This window comes from Lissotriton helveticus, chromosome 2_2 (genome assembly GCF_964261635.1).
Source record: "Lissotriton helveticus chromosome 2_2, aLisHel1.1, whole genome shotgun sequence".
In the NCBI taxonomy this organism is placed as follows: domain Eukaryota; kingdom Metazoa; phylum Chordata; class Amphibia; order Caudata; family Salamandridae; genus Lissotriton; species Lissotriton helveticus.
This window is the reverse complement of record NC_136060.1, coordinates 247,099,369-247,123,501: the sequence shown is the minus strand read 5'-3', so window position 1 is coordinate 247,123,501 and position 24,133 is coordinate 247,099,369. Positions and strand designations below refer to the sequence as shown.

Here is a 24,133-nt window from a genome sequence, read left to right as displayed (position 1 = left end):
CACTGATCTCCTGAATCACTTTGTGTTACTCTACTTAGATAACAACCTGGTGTTTTGCCAATACTTCTGAGGAACACTAGGAACATTTGACCCTGGTATTCAAGACTCCAGCAACATCATTAATCCTCGAAATTAAAAAAGCATGAATCTAAGTAAAAATAAGTTTAGTACCTTGGTTTTAGGTTGAATCCTTTAGTCTTTGCATGGATCCTAAGAAAGGATCAGCTCCTTTGGATTTCACATTTAAATTGACAATTTATCAATCATTTTTCTGAATTAACCAATGACATTACCCATATTTTGAAAACAAATATGACAAGAGGTTTCTGCTGAGATGATCAAGGTGAGAAGGCTTTTTGTATTTATAATCAGATAGTTACTCAAGCACTAATATTGTGTCCTCTTACTGATGAAAGATATGTTTTGTAAATAGATGCCTCAGAAAGAGTTACTAGAACAGGCCTTCTGAAGCAACAAGAAGATTGATAAGAATAGTCCCTCTTTTTTCTATTTAATAAGCTGTCAGGATTTAAATAGAACTATTAAGTACTCAGGAAAGAGCTTTTAGCCATGAAGGTGGCTTGTGCTGAATGAGGCATCCATTGATGAGAAGCAGATAGCCATTTGAAATTCGATTGACCATCGGAATTTGCAGTGTTTTCAAGACTCCTGTTTCTGACTAAATGAACTATATTGTAATCAACATGTCATTTTTAATCCTACTAAGGAATTAAAATTGAATGTTACGAAGATGTGTGTGATGTATTGACCATTTCTGGCAAAGAAGAGTACAAATTACTTTAGATTTAGTATCTATCTGGTGGACAACTGTACATCTTGATACTCAGAAATGTGTTCTTGCCTGTACTGTTTGTGCCCAGCATACGTCCTTACATTTTAAGTCTTTTGGATATCTGCTGAACTCTGGCATTTGAAGCTCCTGAACTCTGGAATTTCATTTCCATGTAATTTATAACGGACCTTACACCTTCTGAAGATAGATTACTGTTTTTCCAGTTTCAGAGATTGCCTGTTTTTGTACTTTTGACTAAATTACCAGCAGCTGAAGGAATAGCCAATTGTTCCTTGACTGATGTTTCTCGTCTTCATAGGTTGAATTATACTGTCATTTCTGATTGAGAAATTCAATATTGCAAACACAACAAGATGATGGACAGAGAGCTGAAACTTGTCAACCACTCACCTCCAGTCAAGAGACCTGTGTTGAATCCATCATTCTTTTGTTCACTATGCCACCCCAGTTTGGACCCAGCCATATGCAAATTAGTCTTGACCCTGCTCCTCATGAGATGAGTCCGGCGCGAACTGCCAGACCAGGTCCTCCCTTGACCAGAATCAAGCACCCTGGGACTGGTTTCGGGGTTTCACCCTTCATCGGCCAAGCTAGCTTGATTCCAGTGGCACAGCGAACAAGGGATCATGTCTGGGCATACCTTTGGCCACTTAGGGAGAACATAGCAAACACATCAAGATGATGGATGGAGTGCTGAAACTTTTCAACCACTCACCCCCAATCAAGAGATCTGGGTTTAATCCATCGTTCTTTTGCTCACCATGCCACCCCAGTTTTGGGCTCAACCATATGTAAATTAGTCGTCACCCTGTTCCTCATGAGACAAGTCCTGCCCGAACTGCCACACCAGGTCCTCCCTGTACCAGAAACAAACATCCTGGGACCGGTTTCGGGGTATCACCCATTATCAGCCAGCCTAGCTTGATTCCAGTGGCACAGCGAGCAAGAAACTCAATATCCCATGTTTTATGGATTGCCTCGTGTATGGCATTGATAGTTAAACAAGCAGTATCTACTGGTTATCATCCCCAGTTTAAGGGGAAAATAGAGCAAATAAACCACAGCTAGTAGTGGTGTCTACAATGCTACTGCAATGCAACTCCACATAATTGTTTTTTCTATTTTTCTATTTGCCAATTTCCCAATTTTTCAATTATAATGCTACCCATAGTGCCATCAATGTTAAACCTTTTCTCTGTAAGTATTCAACTATGAGCAACCAGATCGAGCACTGTTATCTTTCCAGTTCTTTGGAATAATTTGTGATGTCACGCTGGCTACAAAATTGTTTAACAAGGCGATAAAAGAAATGGAATTCAAAACCAAAAACCAAAAACCAAACCCCAACCCGAAATTGACACCTGACTTCTCTCCCTTTATTCTGATCCTGTCGCTGCCTCTTCCCGAAAGTCCCAGTACTCCATTGGGAGCTTATGTCCGTATTAATCTGTTACTTTTATATTTATGTTTATGTTTATTTTTTATTAAACTAGTTATCTTCTCAATGGCTAATGCATCCCAAATGACCCTGAATCACTCTTGTTGTGTTGCTACCTTAACTTTGTCTCAACAGGTTAGATGTCAATTTTATCTTAGGGGTGTCCAACAGGTACCCGACCATGCACCAAAAGCCTAAAAGGACAACTTCCGGCTCCACCAAAATAGCAAAACCTACTAAATGGTAAATACTGTCCAACCTTTCGATCAAATAAGTCCTCAAATTGTGGCCAGTTCAAAGAACGTTAGCTAAGGTAACTCTGTCCAAAACACCTCCTACCCAACTGTGAATTTGTATTGTCCATAGCATTAAGTCTCGACAGAGCGCCAGAGTATATTAGCATGTGTATGAGACTTTCAAAGGCATATCAACCTTCTGGCTACTCAGCACTCTGAAACGTACTAAACCATATATGTTACTAGTATTCTACACTGGTGTTTATCTTCAATTTCCTTGAGCAACACTCTAGCTAGATCCAATGTGGTTTCCTATCAATAATTACCCAAAGATTTGTACAGATTAGAGTTTAACTCACACTCACTGACCTCACCAGTATCTGTTTTGCTTGCCAGTATTTTGCCTGCCTTATTTCCTCGCCTCGCTGTACCTCTGTTTCAGTGGAAGTAAGCAGCATTCAACTTTGTCAGCAACCAGTATATTTACCAGGCCATGTATTGATAAAACCTTTTGCCAGGCATTTTGCAAATATGTCTGTGTTTACTTAAATTCTAATTCAGTCAACTCTCTAGTCAGAGTCACTCACTCTAAGGGAATTCCAAATTTTCTTGAGATGGGCTACCAAAGCTATCAAATAACCCCTAACTATGCCTTGTAAGCGTCCCATCCCAATCGATTTTTCCTCACCATTATGGTTGGTTTCTATAATAGACCAAACACTTTAGTACATCTACTTTCACCACTGGAACATTCAACACATAGTCTATAACTTCCACTGGTTTCGAACAAGTGGATCTCCCCATCCCTTATATTTTGTTTTAATCTGTTTGGTTAGTTTTCTTAACAACTAAAGAACTAAGCAGACATCTTCAAAACAGTACAGCTTACATGTAGATTGTGACCATTACATTCATGTCAATTACATATGTTATTATCACAATATTAATAAATGTCTCCACGTACATCCATGTGTCTCTTAGTTTGTGACTCATACAAGTTTCTGACATGCTGTAAGTTAGTGACTGTTAACTTCATGGTCTGTCAAATAAATGGTAGTGAATGTACCGTAGTTAGAGCTGCTAACTCAGGAGGCGGATAATAATGATGGGGACAACTAAAGCATAACTGGGATTGTAAGTTCTGCATAACAAGGCACCACCTGCGGGTCGGGTCAACACTCCCCCCGCACCCCACACCCCACAGAAAGTGATCAATGGTGTACTTCCACATCTCGACACGCTATTTGAAATTGATGCTAGGCCAACCACAATCAGGCCTGTCATTTCTGCTCTTTTATTTGCGGTGGATCCCGATAATGCGCTCACAGCTCCTAATCTTGATGGGTGCCTGGTGTAGCATCAGGCCCAGTATCAGAGGTCACGTCCATTTATTGGAGCTCTTGCATTATCGTGTCCCAGTGCGTGGCAATAGGTGTTTTACGCAGTCATAGTGCATCCTCCCCATGCAGTGCACCACTTTCTGCTGTGGGCCATACCTGCAATGTCACCTCCATGCAAGAATAATGGGGTGTTCAGTAACCAATCGTTTAGCGACAATCAGCCCCAAAGCAATGAATGAGGAAGTCACCTTTTGGCCCTTAGTTCTACTATAAATGTGTGGAATGCAAGATTCCCAGTGTAGGGGTACTTTGCGGTATGTGTAGCAATTTAAAGAGGTTACCACAGATTCCCAATACTCCCTCAAATGTGGGCAGCTAAATTCCATGTGGAGCAGATCTGCATCAACTGCGAGGCACTTCGGGCAACCACAATCTGTGTGATTATAGTATTTAATGATCTTCGCTGGAGTGAGATATGCCCTCTGTGTTATGAAGTATTGTATTAGGTGAAAAAGCATGTTACGCAAAATACTATTTGGCCCTTCCAACACTGTGTTCCATTCAGAATCCGAAAAAGGATGCTGAAGGTCTCTCTCCCAACTCATGAACAAGGGAAGTATTGCTATTGTTGTGGGATCCCTGAGGGAGGCGGTGAACCACCTAATTAGATGCTGCCCCTGTCCCATGACATGCAAGTATTGAATAGTTAAGTGTATTGGAGGTTCTCTTGACATGTCACCTCAATGTTAGTTCAATGCTGCTATTATCGTGTGATGTATGAGGAACTGTCCTGGCTGAAGCCCATTTCCTCCGCCAGAGAGGCAAACAAGTCAAGGTCTGCCTCTATCAGGCCATGATCTGGTAATGGTAGTGTTTTTTGTCAGAGCTCACATCTGGAAGCAACTATTCCTCACTATCACATAGCTAAAGAGTGTTTGGTCTTGTGCACTTGGAAATAAAAAGTATAATCTAGTTCTTTAGTGTCGTCAAGCCTCCACCAGTTTGTTAACTAGCCAAAATGAAGCAGTGGTTTATGAAACAGCTAGAGAACAGTCTCCTCTGAACCTTACATAAAAGGCAGGACTCCTGAAAGAAAGTGACATTGGCCTTCCTGATGCATAGCAGCAGATACAGCTTTACTGTTTTGGATGGGGAGTTAAGACTTGACACATTAAGTGAGAGGGTTCCACCGATACTCTCAGGTCAAACCAAGACAGTGTATCTGACCTTGACTGTACGGGAGAAATAAGTTCAAGATCTTTGAAAGTTAGGGAATCAAACATCAGGTGACTGGAATAGCCACTACCTCCCTCCGACCCCACGCCCCAAATAAAAACCTGTTCCAAGAAAGCCCTAAACTGTTTGAATTTCGGTGTAGCCGATACCAGGAACAAACTTCTATTCCAACACTGATATTCTAAATCCAAACACAGACCAGCCGGCCTCCTCCTCCACTTCCTTCCCACCAGCAGATTCTAAACTTACAAAGTATTAGTATATTGAAACTCAATTCAGGTCATCACTCTCCTATGCAACTGACTAACTGGAACGGTTTGAGCCTTCTAACTAGCAACTTAATGCCTTCCTCAGGAATAACACAACACCGCCTACTTGACCAGAAAGATAACATCCTGAATGTCTTCCCATGCCAGTAACAAACTCAAGCAGTAAATGATGTAAGAAGATGAAGGTCAAAATACAAGTAGTCCAATAAGGATTAGTGACTATCCAGTAAGTCAGCTCTTAGGGTGAACTTGTTCAAAGGCATGACAAATGCCACCAACCATTTCTGATAGTATGCCATATAGTTTTCGAAGGCTACATAGTAGGAAAATCTGTGTTTGGCCTATCTGCATTTGAATTGCAAACTTCTGACAGTCTCAGAAGATTTGACAAATGTATTTTAGACCCCCTTCCCTAACCTGGCAATGATGGGTCTTAGAGACTGTCTCCAAGTTAAGGTGACCTGGGAGAGTTCCTAGAATACTGGAGTTCCGAAAATGAATTTTGTCTATGCCCCTGGCAGCCTATAGAACCCTATCTCTTTTGTTTCTAGGAGTTAATCTTCACGAAGATATTGCTGAGAACTTGTCAATGGATGGGCTTTTCAGACCTAGCCTGTGCACTCTACATAAGATTAAGTCTTTTCATTCCAGTGCAAAATTATTCAGGGCAATGAAATCCTTGATGTAGTTTCAATAATGTCCCCTTTATCATTGTCTTTCAGATTCCAAATTTGAATGTTGTTCTTTCTAGATCAATTCTCAAATCCCTCCTATATTTCAGTGTAGTGGTGTGCCTCTTTGCAATGCCTGAGAAAGCCGCAGAAGTGATGTGCAGCATATCGTCCTCTACTGAGTGCGCTCCATCAGGCTTGCAACGTCTTTGGCAATAAAGACCATATTCAATGAAGACCATATTTGCCACTGTGTATTCCCTCAAAAATATAATGCCACACTTTCTGTCCTCTCTGAAAGTATAAAAGCATTCAAATATATCAGCCTTCATGAGTGGAGTATCCTGAGAGCCCATTGCAAACTGAGCAGTATGGTTTACTAGAGTATTCCATTGATACTCTGCCCCATATAAATAAACATCACAGGTGTTCGGATTCAGAATTGTAATCAATGATCCCACCAGGGCAGCATTTATATTATGCAGTTGTTAGAACAGCTCACTTAGATCAGACAAGAAATGCAAAAATTTAATTTTCACAGTTTGGTCTCCTGTATATAGGGGTAGAGTCCTGTCCAGTGGCTGATATGACTCAGCTGCTCTACCAACAATTACATGTCAGACAGCAAGAATGTAGGCATTCTATACAAGCTCATCCTGCACATACAAATACCAGTACTAGGAAAGGTAACTTGATCTTAAAGCTTTGGGGAGTCAACTATATAGATGGCGGTTCTTCACAATAGCAGGTTTTAGCCTGAGTCTGTTTTCTTTTGCTGGTCCCTTGGAGTGCTCTTTCTTTAGTCAGGGCAGCATCTGGGAACTTAAGCGTGATATTGGAGGTTCAGTGGAATCAACGCTGGTAGCTTCACCAGGTATTTTGCAATCCAACCATTTGTACTCATCTGAGGGCCTTCACACAACCCTGACTGGATGAGAAACAGAGAAGAGCATGTGATCTCTGCCCTTGAACCACAGCAATCCGCAGTTGCTGGGTCTGATGATCTCAGGTTGGGCAGCAGTATTTGAAGTCAAAAAGTCAGTCCTGTTCAGCTCCTTTTAATGAACCTACCCTGCACAGATGCTAAAAGAATAGTGAGTTGTTTCTGCTGCATTGGGTCACCCTATTACAGTTCTCAGTGTTTACCCAATTCTAAGCCTCCACTTACCATTAGAAGGCCTTGTGACGATTTCCCATAATTCAATGAAGACTAGTTTAAGTGTTACGAGAGTACTTGTCTTGTTTAGAAACCTTTTTGTGTGCACTGCAAACTGTGTCAGCATTTCTCAAGGAAGAAACATGCCTCTTCAGAAATAAAGAGAACATGTAATGTGAGCACCAAAAGAGGACTGGTCAACCGCCTGACAGGTTTCTTCTCATTCATGTATCTCTACGATAGACAAAGGTTGGAAGCATGAGCAGGGATTGTGCTTTCAGACTAATCTGTCCCTCAAGTTGTGTCCTATTTGCTCTGAAGGTGCACTGTAAGGCAGTCCCATATGGCCCTTTAGCCAAACCAGAGGCCAGAAGTTATGCCCTGTTTATCCTGCATTTTACCACAGTGCACAAGGCCTGCAATCAGAGGAAAAATCACTTATTTCAGCAAGGAGTTATGTTACCTAGTATCCATGTTAAGCCTTTGTTGGGTAAAGTAGTAAGTAAAGTTATGTTCAGTTTATTATTACACAATGTGGACCGTACCAACTTGTTTAATAAGAGCAGTATGATCTTTGCCCACCACCGGGATGCATTACTCCTGATCTTATTGTCCCCAACTGCAATAAGGCCTACTTAATTTGCGCCTGTTCCTGAGGCATATGGTAATTTGAAATGTCACAATTAATCAAATTTGCCACTATGAACCTAATTCCCCTGAAACGAAGCAGACCCTCTCCCTGGGAAGGGAGAAAGTATGTTTGTGTAATTCTCCTGTTTTGTTTTCACTAATGTAGCATGCTGAGGGAAATATCAAAATACCTTTTGATCTTTCCCTCATCATGCTACCATTATAAAGTTTCTTAATGCCGCCGCCACCTCAACTGGTAATGACTCCACCTAAACAATCTTTTTAAAAAGGTGAGGGTGACCATCCCTCTATCCTACATGGATCAGATATATTAATTGAATTGAAATATGTTGTATATGTTCTAAACAGCGCAGATTACTTTCTAAAATAAATATCTTTTTTCAGTAAACATGTGTGTAAAGAAAGAGTTTATAATGCTAAAATGTAAGTAATCACAAGTATCCCCAGTTTACCTAATCTTACAGATGTTTGATTTTTGTAACAGGATGGGAGAAAAAACTTCAAAATGCAGTTTATCGAGAGCTTAGTGTGTAAGTATTTTTTAATTTACAAATATAATGTATACCATACCATAAAATGCTACATAGACCCTGTGGAATGTGATATGCTTTGTTATTTGTCAGCAATTTGATTAGAGAGCCATAATGTAATGTATGTCTTAATTTGTATGCAGGACCATATGCAAAAGGTGTTGTACCTCACCTACTATTTCAAACTGCTTTAGCCCCAATTCATAAAGATAAGTTTACATGTGTAGATAAACTCGTGTAGGTCTGCTCCTACACCTAGGTGTAACTCTTACTTTTTTGCTACTCATCATTTCCTAGTTGAGATTTACACAAGAATATAGATTTTCATGTCTCAACCCCCACTATTGAGAGATGGAATCAATGAGTTAACGAGAGTAAAGGTACTACAAGTATTAGTGGTGGAGCTCTCCCTTGGAAAGTATATATATATATGTGATCAAGACCGGGTTTATCCGGTCGAAACGCGTCATGCTGCTGTCAATGGAGGAATAAAGCACTGCATTTTCACTTCACTTATTGAGTGCTCTGTACCTGATTTTGCGCTACCTGCACGGTTTCAGGATTGTTGTGTATATATATATATATATATATATATATATATATATATATATATATATATATATATATATATATACACTGAAAAAACATAGGTTTCACACACGTTATAGTTAGGAATTAGCATTTAAAAAACCTTAGAAATTCACTGAAAAAACCATAGGTTTCACACATGTTATAGTTAGCTGGACATTTCACTCATACAAAACCATTGAAATCCCCCTGTTATAGTTAGTTCAGCTAACTATAACTCGCGCGCCCGCAATGCACTGCTGATGACATCACATATTACATCACTCATGACATGGTCAGTGACATCACTCATGACATCACTGATGACATCTCAAATGACATCACTGATGGCATCACTGATGGCATCATTCTTGTGAAAGAGTGGCAGACCTCCTCTCAGCGTAATATAACCCTTGATACACACATTCAAAAACAAAAAATAAAATGTTCATAAAAATGCAGATACCAATACCAGTTACAACAACCTATTCAGTAATTCCACCATCTACATACACATCCACTCATTCACCAACAGTTCTATATAGTTACTCATACATGTACTCACTCATCATATGTACTCATACACCTATACATCCTGTTACACACCGATACTCATCCTTAGAGCTACTCACACGCATGCTCACACATGCAAATAAACTATCAAACATCCATTTACTAGCATATCCAGCTATACACACACCACTACACTTATTTCTACAGAAACGTATACATACTTACTCTATTGAGGAATCACTTATAGAAACTCATACTTATTTATACAGGAACTCTTCCAATCTCTCACCCTCACATATACTCACTTATATACATCAATACTCACATATATTAGTTTAAAACATATGTACTTACTCATAAAGATACTATTGAGACAGTCATTCACTCACTAACACACCCATATACACACTCATCCACCCATACAGTCCTGCACACATGCTGTCTTAAAAAACATACAAACAGTGAGTCACTCATTCATGCACCTATACGCTAAGTAATATCCCCCACCGAACCATACAGACACTCATACTGATACTCAAAAAACAAACTAAGAACCCATATACACACTCATGTAGCTACTTACCAACCCATGCTGCCACTTATACACAAAGTGAGACACTGATACACAGATTTAAATATTTAAACATTACTCGCTAATACATGTATTCACTAAGATACACTTAATGAGTCAGTTATGCAATCATTTTTTTTAAAAAAAAACATCCATTTAGACACTTATTTACCAATGTATTCTTCCATCGATCTTTAGATATACATATATAAAAAATATGTATTTTTCAGAAAGACAAACATTCACTGGATGATGTCCTCAGTGATGTCATCAGTGATGTCATTTGAGATGTCATCAGTGATGTCATCAGTGATGTCACTGACCATGTCTTGAGTGATGTAATATGTGACATCATCAGCAGTGCATTGCGGGCGCGCGAGTTATAGTTAGCTGAACTAACTATAACGGGGGAATTTCAATGGTTTTGTATGAGTGAAATGTCCAGCTAACTATAACATGTGTGAAACCTATGGTTTTTTCAGTGAATTTCTAAGGTTTTTTAAATGCTAATTTCTAACTATAACGTGTGTGAAACCTATTGTTTTTTCAGTGAATTTCAAAGGTTTTGTAAATGATAATTGTTAAATGTATTAATTGTTAAATTTCTTTCCTTTTTATACTATTTTTCTTCATTTTTATAATAAATATTTACATATTATTTTTTTTATTTCTATTTCATATTTTAATGTAAAATAATAACAAAACTAAATACACATTTTTTTTATTAATTAATTTTTTTCTAAAAAATATAAAAATTAAATTCTATATAATTCCTTTTTTTGGGATAATCGCACCGTAAGCGTACGGTAATCGCACCGTACTTTGTACTGTAAGTCGTACTCAGCGAGTACGCGCGCATACGTCACGAATACGTTTTGACGTTACGCGGCGCATCAGCGCTTCCGCGTGACGTCATCTACGACGCACCGTGTGCGTACCCCACGAAAGTTTTATGAAGTTTAAAACAATATATTTATGTATTTATTGTAAATTTTAAAGGTAGACTTTATCTGGGATAATCATGAAAATTGTTTTTTTTTACTTTTAATAAGCATATATTACTTTTCAAAGCAATTACGCAAATCACGGCGGTACGTCGTACGTACTCGCAGCGTAAGAGCTCCGTAAGCGCACCGTAAAAGTACGCACAGCCATGTGACTTTAAAAGAAGAGATTTCATTGGTTCTTAACACTTCCTAATCCAACTGTTGAAAGACCCCTCCCATTTTGATCATTCTACTTGGACTTTCCCAGGAGCAGGATCTTTTCTTGGGAGCTGAAGTCCTTTAGAACAATTATCATCAATATGGCTGGTCTTCCTCAAACACCTTCTGACCATTCATCTGATCATAATGAATTTATGAATGAACCTCCTCAGAAAAAGAGGAAAAAAGCCTTTTATGGAATTTTTTTACTTTTCCAGAGGGACAAAAAAAAGTGAATGCACCTAAGGTCATGTGTAAAATCTGTGACGTGACATTATCCAGAGGTGACGCATCAAAAAAGTACTCTTTCGGTACTGCAAGTATGGACCGTCACGTCAAAAACTTGCATCCCAACAATTATGCAAGGGAGGCAACGCGCAGCCTACAGGAGAATTCTCCACCTGCAGTGGCTAGCACCTCAGGTGCACCATCTCCTGGAAGCAGTCCAACTCCTATTATTGTTCCCCAGTTTTCTGAGCTCACTTTCCACTGCAAACATTGCAAAGAAATGCTTTGCTATGGTGAGCAATCTGTGGACCTGATTGTGAAGAGGCAAGAGCAGCATCGTTGCCCTAAGAAATAACATTTTTTATACTTTTCCTGGTGCACAGTTTTTGGTTTCAAAAGTTCAATTTTTCTGGTTAAAAAAAAAAACGTTGAAAAAAACTTCAAAAAAAATATAAATCAACAAAGACAAAAAATGAATGAATGAATACATTAGTGTATGATGAATGTGAAAGTGAAGAACTATAAGGATGTGCTACAGCATACATCTATAAGGTGTTTACCTATAGTACACTGTAGTACCTCCAAAGCACTTGAGTGTAACATATGCATATAAATATGTTACAAGTCTATGCTTCAATTTGCACTATTGGTGAAACTGCCTGGATGAATTTGTATGTATTAGGGCTGGTTTTACAACCCCCTTGTGCCTCTTTTGCACAACCGTTGCATCACATTTGTGATGCAGCGATGGTGCAAAAGATGTGCTTAATGTATGGTATTTACAATGTGACGTAATTGGAAGGTGCGTCACATTGTAAAGCCCTGCGCCAGAAGGAGGCTTTCCTGCGCAGGTGGGGGGTGTTTTTGCTCAGGAACGCCTCCTAAAAGTGACTAAGTGAAATCTAAAAGATTTGATTCAGTCACTTTTAGGCTATACTGCGTCAAAACCCTGCACCTGTTTGAAGCAGGTGTATGGATTGACACAGCATTATGAGCATAGGGCCCAAAGAGCATTCCTGGAGCTGCATTGCGCTTCCAATGCAAGTCAAGCAATGCACCATCTTCACAGCACAGATACATCATATATCTGTGCCATTTTTGCCTCATAGTGCACCACATTGTAAATACGATGCATCCATGGTGGTGATGTCACAGTGCACAATAATTGTAATATCTCTGGGGATATACCACTTATTGTACAACTACTAATTACTGTTTTAATGTAGTGAATGCCTTACTACACACTGATGAATGAGTCACTAGAAAACTATACTAAGAGTAACAGAGTGTTTGGTGGAAGTGAAAAGATAGAAACTGCGAAATTCAACTTAAATAAGGCAAATATGCAGGTACATAGAACACTGTATGCACAGTCTGTAGGGGTTTGAAACACTCTATGCCCTAAGGCCCACTTTGCACCATGAATACTTGACTACTGACATAGGCCTCATTTATGAGATTTTGCCGTAGAAAAGGGCAGTCAGCCTTCCTACTACGCTTCCCTATGGCAAAAGAAAAAGGCAGGAATGCGCCATATCTATAAGATACAGGGTATTCCTATCCTTTTCCCTTGCGCCAGCGCACAATGGTCTGCCTGCACCAACGCAGGAACCTTTGCACAATGGTGCAAGAGTGCCTGCGTTGCAAGGATGATTATTTTTGTGCAGGTAGGGAGGTAGGGAAACCTTTCTGTAGAAAAATAATCACGAGACGTTTTCTTTTTCTACGTGTGCTGCAGAAAGCATTATATTGAAATTCACTAGAAGCAGTGAGTTCAATAGTACTCATCACAGAAAAGCGGGCAAAAAAAAGACAATCAAGAAGATTATCTAAACAAAATCTCAATAACAATCTTAAATGTTTTTTTCTAAGACCAATTTCTTACGTAACTATGAGGTATGGCAAACAATCTTGAAAAAACAAAACACCATCTTTAATTTTCTTCCATTATAAATAATATTACATACAAATATATGCAGTCAAAATTTACAACAAAAAGTCATTAAGATGTTCACATACTTTTCCCCATGGCCAAATAGTATGTGTGAAATTCTTAGTTTAAAAGTTGTTCAATAGAAACTCTGAGCGTCTGCCTCCCAGCCTTCAGATCCAAAATCACTGACATCATTTGCACCGTCTCCCACTGCTCATTCTTCAGTCCAAAGCTATTCAACATCTCCATGGCCACCCTTACACAAATGGCCCACCAACTCAACCACAACATTATCTCCTACATCGACGACACCCAGCTCATCCTCTTCCTCACCTGGGAGCCACATACCACAAAAAACAACTTCCACAACACAATTAAGGACGTCACCAAGTGGATAAGGAGCAGCTCTTTAAACATGAATTCACACAACATGAAGATACTCTTCCTCAAACTCACCCCCTTAACTTCAGATACCTCCTGCTGTTCAACTACACTGTGAACAGTACCAACACCTACTGACCATGTACACAACCTATGATTCATATTGAACTCTTCCCTCTACAAGTGTAAACAAGTCTACAGCATTTCCTCATACTGCTCCACCTTCTCCACAACATTTACAAGTACATCCTAAAGAAAAGAAGAAGAAACAGACTACACTGTGGCAACACATTCTACACAAGAATTCCAGCCAAACACCTATAACGACTACAACCAATCCAAAGCACCTCCACCTGATTGATCTTCAATGTCCCCTGCTATAGCCACATCACCCACGACATGATACACCTATTCTGCCTCAACATCAACAAGAGGATTACCTTCAAGCTCCTCACCCTCAGTTACAAAATACTCTACAACACCAGACAAACCTACCTTAAAAGCCGTAATCCTGAAAGGCCAAATTATGATCTTAAAATTTTGGCTTTAAAAATATTAGATAAGAATTTGGTAACTCTTAAGGCAAACGTTGCTTAAAAACTAATTGAGTATCATTACAATGTATCCAACCTTTCAAACATTTTAAATAAACAGTGTAATGTCCAGATGTTGTAGAAGGTCCATCATGAAAAATAATTGCAACAGCTACAAAAGTTCTTCCTGATATTGAAACTTGACCAGCTACAAAGTTTTTAATTAAAGTTTCCAATTTTCTTTTATCAGCTCTACAACGTTGCAGCATTAAAATAACATACTGTACATATCTTTGTATAAATAATTTTGTTGACATTTCTGATTTACATTGGCTACACTCCATGTTTTGACAAGCTCCTCTAACTAGATTGTTAAAAGACACTGATTCACAGTCTGCTAAAGTCAAATATATGAATCTTTCAGTGCCTATGTTAGTGCTACAAGTACACAAACAATTTTGACAGTCATGTTGCCATTTATACGAAAGGCCAAAAATATGTTCAATATCTATACCTTCATCTTCCAGTACACTAAGCATAAACATTAAAAATTCCTGACAATCTTGCTGAATATTCTGTGTAAATTGAGTAGAACCAGAACATATGTCCAACACATTTCGAATATCAGAAACACTTTGTATTTTACTTTTATCACTACTACATTTATCATAAACAGAATACAACAATGAACAGAATCTTTCATCCCGATTTTCAACAATTTGCTGTTACAAACTTTCAAGAAATAAAACAACATTAACTACTACATAAGCATAGCAGTTGACACCACAACTATTTTCAAACCGATAACCAACATTCTCTTCAACACTGTCCTTTTTCTTTTTGCTTGCAGGCGCAACTTCACCTTGTTTTTTTTCTTTCTCTACAGTTTCACTACAGATATTCTCAAATCTTCTTGTTCTACCTACCGCACACTTTTCAAATACTGGATATTGACCTAAATTGGGAGCATATTCTCTTCTTAACCTATTATACTCTTTCACACAATTTGCATCTGCACTAACCTTTGTCGCATCAAAATGAATCAAGTACAATCCAGATAAAATTCTGACTCGGGACAAAGCAACATATGCCATACCCTTTTAAACACAGTACTTCCAATATTCACTAAAGCACTAAAGCACTATCTTCCCCTAAACCTTTAGATTTATGAATGGTCACCGCATATGCCAAACAAATGGGAAACTGTTTTCTGCGTACATACAAATCTTTTACAAGCAAGCGCCGAGATGAACAACGACTAAATTGTTGTATTTCAGCAATTTCATCAGATTTGATCTTCAAAAATTCAATCCCATCTCTATTTACATAATTAACAAAATCAACAATTTTAGCCATTGCTTCATTTACTAAACCTTTTTCCACATTCAAATTACGGCGTAAAATTACGCTACAGTTTACACATGCATACAAATTCTTTTCTAAACCAGCAGTTTTACTTATCGACTTCTCTAAAGAATCCAATTTCCTCTTCAACTTTTCAGTCAAAATAATAGTGATTCCTTCATGCTCTATTTTATCAATAGCTTCTAATTTTATATTTTCTTCATTTTCCAACTTTAACATTTCTTCATTGAATACAGAACATTCATGCAGTGTTGGCATTAAGCAGTTTACAGACTAGTTTTTTGCAACGTTCATATATATTTTCTCTGGAACAATATTTTCATTTGGAAACAAATTGGGAAGTAATCGTCTCAGTAAAGCTTGTTTGCCATGTTCTGTCACTTTTCCAATTCTTACATCTTGAAGAATTTTTCCATTATCTGCATCATTTTCCTGACGCATATTTGTAAAGTTCCTTATACTCAAAATATGACCAAATATTAACATTTCCAATGCTCCTCAAAGACTTTCTGGTATCTTCATGTGCCAGTGTTTTAAACACTGGTTGTCCTGTTACAGGAGTACGCTGTAGTAGATCTCCAAAAACTATGACGTGTTTTCTTCCAAATAATACGTCATAGTCTGTTTTAAGAATTTGCTGCATTCTTAAATGCACAAAGGCAAGCATTAAGTTTGATACCATGCTTACCTCATCAATAATGAGAACTTTCATTTTCTTCAAGACTCTTGAAACTTCAAAACAAGCTTCTCCAGATAGCTTGTAGTATTCTAATTTGTTTTCATGCTCTACTAGTAGCATTAATAAACAATGTAAAGTAATTCCTTTAATATTGTGTGCCGCCAACCCAGTTGGAGCAGTGACAACACAAGACAAATACGAGTCAGTTGTTTTGTGTAAATAAGTTGAAATTACTTTAATTAAAAAACGTTTTCCTGTTCCAGCTTGTCCACTCACATACAATCGGATAGGTTGAAATGATGAGCAAGAACACTCTTTCTTTTCATGAAGTAATCCATGGTTAATCTGTTCTCTCACTTGCTCATATATTTGTTTCGGCTCAACATTTAGTTGTTCTTCCAAATTTCCTAAGTTTCTTACATCTTCTTGAGCTTGATATATTGCTGTTTCCACCTCTTCCATAGCAGTTGCTGCTTCATTTTGAATAATTGGTTCTCTCAATGGATCCTGACTTAACGGAGCAGAAGTTTGACTGTCTTGAGAACTGTCTCTAGCAATCTCAGCTGCAATTGTAGCTCCTTGTTCAATTTCATCGTTCAACATTTTCACATTATTAGCAAAAACAGGACATTCTATACTATCTTTAGTTGCATTGAAAGAATCTTCATAGGTCTCGAAATCGCCAAGTAATTCTAATTCTGAACGCCATAGCTTGAAAAGTTGCCAAAGAGCTAAATAGTAAAATTCCCTTTTGTCAGGTGTTTCGCAACTCAGTTTACGGTGATTAATCAAATGTCCTTTTCTTTGTTTTACCAGACATCCTTCAGAACCAATCACGGCATATATACCATTATTTATGTTTTCTGTAATATTCCGTTTAAAAATATAGTTTTACAGCACTTCATAGAGACACATGTTCTCAAGATGATGACTTCTGTTTGGATAGTATGTATCCAATATATTTGTTTTCACAATATCTGTACTTTCTGGCTCCTTTTCAGCTAAATATTCAATTTCTTGTACAGATTTGTACAGATTTAAGTACTCGGTTTCGTGTTGCAGCAAGACCTAGACTCACCTAAATGATTCTACTAGATTTGGAGTATAGACTTGCAGATGATAGGCCATCCGAGCATTCATACGCTCCAATTTCTCGATAAGATAACATCTTCAAACTGTAAGTATATAATTTTTTACTTAGACTCTCTTGTGGGAAATCTCTTCCCACATTTCCTTCAATTCCGTTTTTTCTGATTTCGTTATGTACGATGTTACATATCGAGCAACAGCAATGGAATTGTCTGCAACATATTGAACATCCATGTTAGCATTCCACATGGACAAAATGACTGGGCTGTAGTCATTTATGTATTTTGAGACTTTATTTCTTTTTAAATTGTAGGTATTTTTAGGAGACTTTCTTATGATAGTATGTCGCAAAGATGACATAAAACTGTTCACTCTTCCTTTCGATATTACTGGACGTGGAAATCCAAAACGGCATTTGGTGTAGAATTTGTTCTTAGATTTGGACTTTCGACTACAGTTTTTCCCACAACGATGGCTTTGGAATTGTAAGACTTGTTGTCTTAAGTCCTTATCCTGTGTGCTTTTGGGTATATCACATGTAGGGTATTGTTCAATAAAAGACAACACAGTTTGGGAGCATCTTTGTCCATATTAGCATGTGTATGTGAGGAGCACCTCTTGCTTGATACTTCTTTCTCCAAAAGAATTCCACAACCTCTCCAAGAGGAGGATTTTTTATATTGGTGATAAAAGACATCATAGCTTCAAATCTATGATTGAAATACCTGCATACATTGACTGGATCCAAAGAGCACAATTCTCAAGGTGTCTTGTATTCAATATTTAATATATTTGGATTTGCCTCTCGAAGAAATTGAAGTAAATCATCCCAAGCATATTCAACACAGCGTAGAGTAAGGAACCATGTAGGAGTTCCTAAGTTCCTTAGCATACATTTAAGTTCTCCATGACGACGGTACCAGTACTAATTAGTACCACGCTGACATGCCATGAGATTAATTAGCTGAGATTCCAAAACATTATCTTTCTGGTGTTGTTTATCCATAAATTCCTTTGCCGAAACATTTTGCAGATGTACACCTGTTTTCAATATATGGTTTACTGCATAAGAAAGTCCAGACAAATCACTCTCAAACAAAAGATGAAACAAATACGGAATACATTGTCGAAATCTTGGTTCTTCTGTATACAATTTTAATGTCCGGTATTCAGATGCAGGAATCTGCACAGGTCGGTCATCATATCGTCCTCCTTTTCCTGTAGGAAACAAATGAGGGAAACAACGAGCTTCCAAGCTTTTTTCCCATACACTATTGGGACTTCCCTTTGCTTCTTTCATTTAGAATAACTCTATAGTATTCCTCATCACTTCTTTGGAATGCAGTGGATGAACACTGTAATGTTCGTAGCTTTCTTCAGTGCTGGACACATCCACTTTTTCAATTTGTCCAGATGGCAAGTCACTATCTTCTTCTACAGTTATTTCTTCTTCACTGATAAACACGTCTTTATAATATTGATTATTTTTTATCAGATACAACATTGCCTTTTTCACTTTCCTAACATCCACTAATTCCTGCCAGATTTTCTTACTCTTAGTAGGAACGACATTAACAAGAATAACTAAAGGTTTATCTTCTACATTTTCTACACCAACTGTTTCAATATTTTTCTTTAAATCTAATGGCAAATACACAACTCTTCCCTTTAATCCTCTCCGTAAATCTGAAGGAGGCAATTTCCCTGTCTTAGGCTCCATACGAACAATAGCCTGAAAAGGATGCACACATTGAATAAGAATAGACTCATAAGTATTTAAATTCACCAGTTCAGAAGGAATATTTACCAACTCAAAATTATTATGCACAGCTCTAGCAGGCATTTTATTCTCGCCTAATTTGTTATAACAATATTTACAAATATGCTGATCACAACCCAAATCAAAAGTATTCTCTACCAACAAATAAGTTACAAATTAGATCCACTCCTTATTATTTTCATTTTCACTTTTTAAATACAGATCAACAGTCCTAGTCTGATTTTTAGAATGAGTACGTAGACAACAAACACAACAATAATTTGGCCTTTCACCTGAAATCACCTTGAACTTTGTAATTTCTTGCTCAAATTTTTCTGTACTGCAATATTGTACATTCTCTTCTACATTTCCTTCTACTAACGTATCAATTTCTGCACTATCTTCTTCTGCCCCAAAGTAACTAACCTGAATTTCATCACAAACGTTCTTTACATCTGACACAGATCCATGCAAAAGAGCACTGTTTAACTTCTTTAACATTAGAGCTGGACTTTTTGCATAATACATCTTTCTGACTAATTTCCTCATTTCAGTATGATGTACTGCCAACATACTGAAATGGTGAAAAACACTTCTACATACTTTTTTAGAAAGACAAGCCAAAGAATGTCCAGTATTTTCTCTCACTCTGCAAGGGTCTAATCCTTACAACATCTTAATCTTTTGTTTAACACTTTTCTTAGTATAGTTACGTAAGAAATTGTGTAAAAAATCAATAGATTCCTGCCGTACTCTACAAATACTACTGCAATTCCAAGTGTACACTGGAGCTTTAGGCCTTCTCCCTAATACTTCATCAGCTAAAACCTCTTCTACATTTCTAGGAACAAGTTTCTCTTTCTCAATAGGACAACCATTTTTAACCTCATAAGCACGACCTGTAGTGTCAACTGCATGCAACAACTCATTACTCTGAAGATAACTCTCCTCATTAAAAAAGGCTCAGAACTTGAACTATTTTTCCATTCACCCAAAAAAACCTCAGAAAAATTACTTCTAATAATTACTCTTCTCCACTTACTTTTGCTCTTCATTAAATGGATTGGCTTATCTAGTGATCGAATTCTATTGATTACTAAAACAAAAAGTTGTTTTTTTAATTCAAAAGCTTTCTCAACTACATTTTCAATACATTTCCTCTTCTTATAAAATTTGTTTTTCTTCTTACAATTCTTTATTAACTTAGTTAAATTCAACAAAATTCTATTATAAAACATCTTCTTCCTTATTCCTTGATATTGGTTTTTCCTCCTTTTACTATATAAATATTTTTCACACGTTTTTCCACGGTTCTTGTCTTTTCTCTTAGTTACAGAAACAGTCACAGTATTTTTTACTTTGCGCACACTACTGTTACTGGTTGACAATCTTCGCAGAAAAGTCTTAGTTTTCTTACCAGGACTTTTTTTCTTTTTGTTAACACATTGTTCTTCTGGTAAATGTTGTAGATGAGTTCTCTTTAAATAAACTTCTTTCTTTCGTCCTTTCTTCTTTTCTATTTAAGAAGGCATGATGATTTATTCTCAGTGATGATCAAAAGAATCTGTTATAAAAATATATATCACTTTAGAAAAATAAATATATCAAATACACTATTATATTACTTATAAAAAGAGAGGAGATATTATGACAACAAACATAAGAGTATGAAAATAGAAGGACTTACAACAAGAGAAAGAGGACTATGAGACAATAGGAAATATAAATAGAAAAGAGGATATAAGCAGACACTGCAGTATAAGGGGATAAATAGAGTATGAAAAGACTGGAAAATATGAAGAGATAATAAGCAGTATGAGGAGAAAGGTGGCAGTATGAGGAGAGAAGGGAGAGTATAAGGAGAAAGACACAGTATGAGGAGACAGGGGGGGCAGTATAAAAAGAGGTTAGACAAGGGAGTATAAAAAGAAGTGGGACTATTGGGAGACAGACGAGACAATGAGGACAGAGAGACACTAAAGGGGCCCATTAGGATGGCGGGCGGATTGTCACCCCCAGCCTGGCGGGGGCAATCCACCCGCCAACCCAACCAGAATGACCCCCCGCCATATTAGCATGGCTGGGGGGTCCGCAGCGGTCGGAAAGACCGTCCACCGCTTTTCCACCCCGGTCGCCTTGCAACCGGGGCAGAAAGGGTTTAACATGGTGGCGGTGTCTAATACACACTGCCAGCCATATCATGATGGGCCTCCGCAGATGCCTTTCCGTAGCAGCGATGCCGCCACAGAAAGGCATGCGGTCTTTACTGTGGGGGGCCCCCTGTGGACCCATGGAGTGAAAGTGTGATTGAGGGTGCACACGGGGGTACCTGTGGTATCCCCCAGCATTTGCATACACCAAATGGCAGGCACCGCGCGGTGCCTGCCGCTTTGTGTATTCAAATGCATACATGTATTTTTAGCATTGTGGCGGGGGTCCTGAGAGCACCGCCCGCCACAATGTTAAAAATGCAGGATGCGCCCACCACTGTGGCAGGCGCATCCTAATAACCCCCACGAGACCCCGCCCTTATGGCGGGCAGTCCCAACTACCGTGAGGATGGCAGGTGGACTTAGTCCGCTCACCATCCTAATGACCCCCTAAGAGTACAGAAGGGACTATGACAACAATCAGCACTATAAGGAAATACAAGTGAAAATAAAGAAAGAGGGAAAATATCACAAGAGAGTAGACAGTATAAGCAGAGAGAGGTAGACTATGAGAAAAGACTGCGGAGATTATAGAAAATTGTACAAGTATAATTCCTTAATTTACACAGATGCTCAGTGTGATTCGAGACAAATTATTTAAAACCATACATTTTACCAAACACATTTATCACACTAAAACGTTTAAGTGACTGAAAACATTCTATATATATAACCATAAATTTCAGTAGACAATCCTGACTCATTTTGCAAATATATTTCCAATTTGCTGCATTATATTTTTGCCAACATTACATCCAAAAATGAGACACAATAGAACAAGAAAGAGGTCCAAGGGGCTTGTAAATCCGCCCAACAGTGTATGCAGCACTCTATGTATACTGACTGAAAACTTATTAAGAGAGAGATATGATGAGAGAGGGAGGATTAAGAGGTGAGAGGAGAGACTATAAAAAGAAGGGGGACTATTAGGAGACAGAGGAGACAATGAGGACAGAGAGGGACTAAGAGGACAGAAGGGACTATGAGAACAAGCAGCACTATGAAGAAAGACAAGTGAAAATAAAGAAAGAGGGGAAATATCAGAAGAGAGGGGACAGTATAATCAGAGAGAGATAGACTGTGAGACAGACAGCAGAGATTATAGAAAAAGGTGCAAGTGTAAATATTTCATTTTCACAGACGCTCAGTGTGATTCTAGACAAAAAAATTTAAACCATACATTTCACCAAAACATTTTTACCACACTAAAACATTTTAGTGACTAAACACATTCCATGTATATGACCACTACATTTCAATAGACAATTCTCACTCATTTTACAAATACAATTCCAATTTGCACAATTATTCTTTTGCCATCATTACATTACAAAATGAGACACAATAGAACACGAAAGAGGCCCAAGGGGCTTGTAAATCTGCCCAAAAGTGTATGCAGCAGTCTATGTATACTGACTGGAAAATTATTAAGAGAGAGATATGATGAGAGAGGGCGGATTAAGAGGTCAGAGGAGAGACTATAAAAAGAAGGGGCACCATTAGGAGACAGAAGGACACAATAAGGACAGAGGGGGACTAAAAGGACAGGAGGGAGTATGAGAAGAAGTGGCACTGTGAAGAAAGACAAATTAAAATAAGGAAATAAAGGAAAATATCAGAACAGAGGGAACACTATAAGCATAGAGAGATAGACTGTGAGAGAGACAGCAGGGATTATAGAAAAAGGTGCAAGTGTAAATCTTTAATTTTCACAGACGGTCAGTGTGATTCTAGAAAAAAAATTTAAACCATACATTTCACCAAAACACATTTACTACACTAAAACATTTTAGTGACTAAACACATTCCATGTATATGACCACTACATTTCAATAGACAATCCTCACTCATTTTGCAAATACATTTCCAATTTGCACCATTATTTTTTTGCCATAATTACATCCAAAAATGAGACAATAGAACAAGAAAGAGGCCCAAGGGGCTTGTAAATCTGCCCAACAGTGTATGCAGCAGTCTATGTATACTGACTACAAAATTGTAGATTTAGAACGCAAGCCTAATTCTACAGAAGCAACACTATTAAATATACTACAACTAAAAAAGTGACTGCACACATTCTACATTTTTTAGTACTGCACTTTATTGCACAAAGGTGACAAACTAAACACATTACCCCACCTCCTGGCACCTGGCACCTCCAACTATGTTTACTATAACAGTACAGAGTACTGTGGGGGAAGGGAACAGGAAGTGAACTGTGGAGAAGGAGATCTGCAAAAGAAAAGCAAAACACAAAGAAAAATACAAAGAGGAGCAATAACTTGATGAAGAGTTGTTTATAATAGTAACTTTTAAAGTCTCTAATAAAAACTGTAGTTCTCTATTAAAACACACCTACAATAGTAGTAAACCACTTTACTGATCTGTAAGGATCCTCTTATTTCACATGAAGAAATTCACAGACACGTTCAAGATCTGAAGTGTTAAAATCCCAGCTCGTAAGAATTTCCATCACAAATCATAAACATAGGAAAATGAATCACTGTTTCAAAAGAACATAACAGATAAAATAATATATTCCCACTCAATAATTATGTGGTGGCCAATAAAGTGAATGATTATTTTAAAGTAGTATGCTAAAAGTCACACTCTTACCCTACAGAGTACAACCTACTCTGCCAAGCGTTCTACACAATTTCTACAGAACGCAAACAAACTCAAAGACGTGCGGGCGCCGGCAGCTGGACACGATACAGAAGATATGCACTGCGGGAGCCGGCAGCTATGTAAGATCCGGA

At 37.9% G+C, this 24,133-nt stretch overlaps 1 protein-coding gene across 2 annotated transcripts in view; it reads left to right on the top strand.

Annotated features, from left to right (window-relative positions):
• The window catches only part of TBC1D19 (TBC1 domain family member 19), a 1,159,927-nt gene that overhangs the window by 152,244 nt on the left and 983,550 nt on the right, over positions 1-24,133 (top strand). For both annotated transcript variants that reach the window (XM_078678973.1, XM_078678974.1), the window contains exon 3: positions 8,296-8,341. In XM_078678973.1, coding sequence (XP_078535099.1) covers positions 8,296-8,341 — 46 coding nt within the window. The remainder of the gene's footprint in view (positions 1-8,295; positions 8,342-24,133) is intronic.